The 2,694-nt window shown below is 44.5% G+C and overlaps 1 protein-coding gene across 1 annotated transcript; it reads left to right on the plus strand.

Annotated features, from left to right (window-relative positions):
• Positions 1 to 600: 600 nt before the first annotated feature.
• On the plus strand, positions 601 to 1,915 carry LOC114042763 (late cornified envelope protein 3D-like). The gene is made up of 2 exons (XM_027861468.1): positions 601 to 676; positions 1,347 to 1,915. The coding sequence occupies exon 2, from the start codon at positions 1,369 to 1,371 to the stop codon at positions 1,669 to 1,671; it is 303 nt and encodes a 100-aa protein (XP_027717269.1). The 5' UTR covers positions 601 to 676; positions 1,347 to 1,368; the 3' UTR covers positions 1,672 to 1,915.
• The last annotated feature ends 779 nt before the right edge of the window (positions 1,916 to 2,694 follow it).

Here is a 2,694-nt window from a genome sequence, read left to right on the forward strand (position 1 = left end):
CAAATGACTAAATTTGTTTGAGCCTCAGCTTTTGCCTCTGTAAATTGAAGGGCCTAAAATAATAGTAGTCACAATAATAATAATTAATAATAATAATGATGGCTAGTATTTATATAGTGCTTTTAGGTTTGCAAAACACTTTATCTCATTTTATCCTCACAATAACCCTAGGAGGTAGGTACAGTTATTATCCCTATTTTGCAGATGAGGAAATTAAGACAAACAGATATTAAGTGATTGCCCAGGATCACACAATTAGTTGTTTGAGGTCAGATATAAACTTGTTTTTTTATAACCCCAGGTCTAACACTCTATCCACTTTGCTACGTAGTTGCCTGCTAGATAATGTTTAAAATCCCTTAAAAACAAGATCAAAAGAGATCATGTTTACAAAGTGTTTAACACAGTGCCTGGAACATAGTAGACACTTAATATATGTTTGTTCCCCTTCCCTTACAACTCAGCAACGTTTTTATTGACTCATGTTCATAGATGTGACTTTGGGGAATGATAGGAATTGTCTGACACGTGCTATGGGTTGGAAAAGACACTCTTCCTCTTAGAGAACTGCATGTCATGCCAACAGCTCAGCCTGGAATACCCTATAAAAGGTGTCCTTGCCTCTTGGTTGTCATCCACTTTTGACTCTTCGGGGACATTTGTGTCTGTGACCAGTGTGAGTATTCCTATGAAAAGAGAGGGAGAGGGGCTTAGAATAGGGGATTGGAGAGCACAAATCAGGGGAGAGAGGCATGGAAAGGGATGAAGGATAGGAAAGCCATGAAAAAATTTAAAAAGGGTCCAACTGAATCAGAATCATGGAAACCTGAGAAAAATATAGGTTGTGCTTCGGTTTTGTCATAGGCTCATGGAGAACCTGTCTGGATCTCCCCATAGCACAAGAAAGTAAGGACCTAGTATCTAGCAGGAAAGGAGCTGCAGTGGTCAGAACTGCTAAAAACTGTGCCATGAACTAGAATCTTAAGGATATTCCCAGGACGTTCAGGGAGCCAGTCCTCTCCCCTCCCCTTCCCATACCCCCACCATCTTGAAACCATATTCTGTTATTTCCTTGGGGATTCTGCATGATTTACTTAATTCTAAATCACATATCCAATTGTTAAGCTAATAAACTGTTAATAACCCATGAATTACCTCAAAGCCCATTGTCTGCTTGAAAAATTACAACCTACAGAGAGTTAGCTAATAGAATGAATTGTGTAAGTCTTCTCTATCTGGATGTTATTGTGTTTTTGATGTAGTTTACTATGTCTCTTGATTCTAAGTGAAGGAAGCTCCTTAACCTGGGTTTCATGCAGCTGAAAAGTGTCTCCATTATCTTCCAGGATTATTGAACTCAACCCAGAGATGTCCTACCAGCAAAACCAGCAGCAGTACCAGCCCCCTCCCAAATGCCAGACCCCCAAGTACCCTCCCCAGGCTCCTTGCGCTCCTCCTGTCTCTTCTGGCTGTGGGTCTAGCTCTGGGGGATACTGTGGGTCCAGCTCTGGAGGATGCAGCAGCTCAGGCTTTGGGGGTGGCTGCAGCCTCTTTTCTCACCACAGGAGATCCAATAGATGCAGGCGCCAGAGCCCTAGCCGCTGTGACAGTGGCTGTGGCCGCAGCCAGCAGTCTGGGGACTGCGGCGGGAGCTCTGGGGGCTGCTGCTGATCCGATGTTCTTGGCTAAGTGCTGACCTGGAGGGATCAAGAGAGGCAACCTCCCATCTTCCATTTGCTCCTTGCTCCTTCTTCTCTTTAATTTCCCCTGGGATCTGAGCGGATAAGATATCGTGGGGTGCCAAATGGAGTCCAGGAGGACCATTTCATCTCATCTCAAACCCTGGATCTCAAACTTGAACTGAATCATCTCTGCCTCATTTGTCTCATGTAATAATAAAGCTCTATACAGTCGACAATTGTCTCCTGTTCTAAATTCTTCCCCTTTTACAGCCAAAGTTTCCCTTGCTGTACTGTGTCCCTACACTACAGCTTTATGCCTGCCTCAGTTACTGGTGGGGCAGTGCCTGTCCAGGGTTTTTCTCCACACATATCCAAGAGGACATGGAACATCAGTACATGCTTTACCAAGTTGAAAATCAGTTCATTGTGAGCACCAGCACTCCCCCAAATGGAAGGAGCTTCCCAGGGCAGATCTCACAGAGCAGAGGACAGAGAGGGTCAAAGGGGGTTCTAGGTTTTGGGGACCACTCATTTCATGAAGTAAAAGACTCATTGGGAAAAGTCAGTCAAACAATATTGGGAAAACATACAGACCCTGGAGGTGGAGAGGCTAAAGACCTGCCCGGAAGAGGCCTCCCTGTCTTCTGGTTTGGAGCAGACAGTTTGGAGAAGCAGGGCTTGGTCTGATTATTTAGGAGGGCTCCTTCATTGTATCTACTGAATAGAGGTAAAGAAAGCTCCTTAGAATGAGCTTTATGCATCTGAAAAGTCTCTCTACTTCACAATTACTGAACTCACCCAGAAATATCCTGCAAGCAAAACCAGCATAGTGCCAGCCTTTGCTATGGAGTCTTTCAAGATATAATGGATATGGGATATGTGTGTTTTCCCTATTCTTTCCCTCTTTGCACTAGTCCTGGTTGCCAAATCAACTCACTTCTGCCACAGAAGGGCAGAGGCATCTCAACAGTTTCCCCCTTCTCCTCCCATGCCTCTTCCTGCCCCCAGGCAA

Source organism: Vombatus ursinus, unplaced genomic scaffold (assembly GCF_900497805.2).
Source record: "Vombatus ursinus unplaced genomic scaffold, bare-nosed wombat genome assembly UNPS02014768.1, whole genome shotgun sequence".
Taxonomy (NCBI): Eukaryota; Metazoa; Chordata; class Mammalia; order Diprotodontia; family Vombatidae; genus Vombatus; species Vombatus ursinus.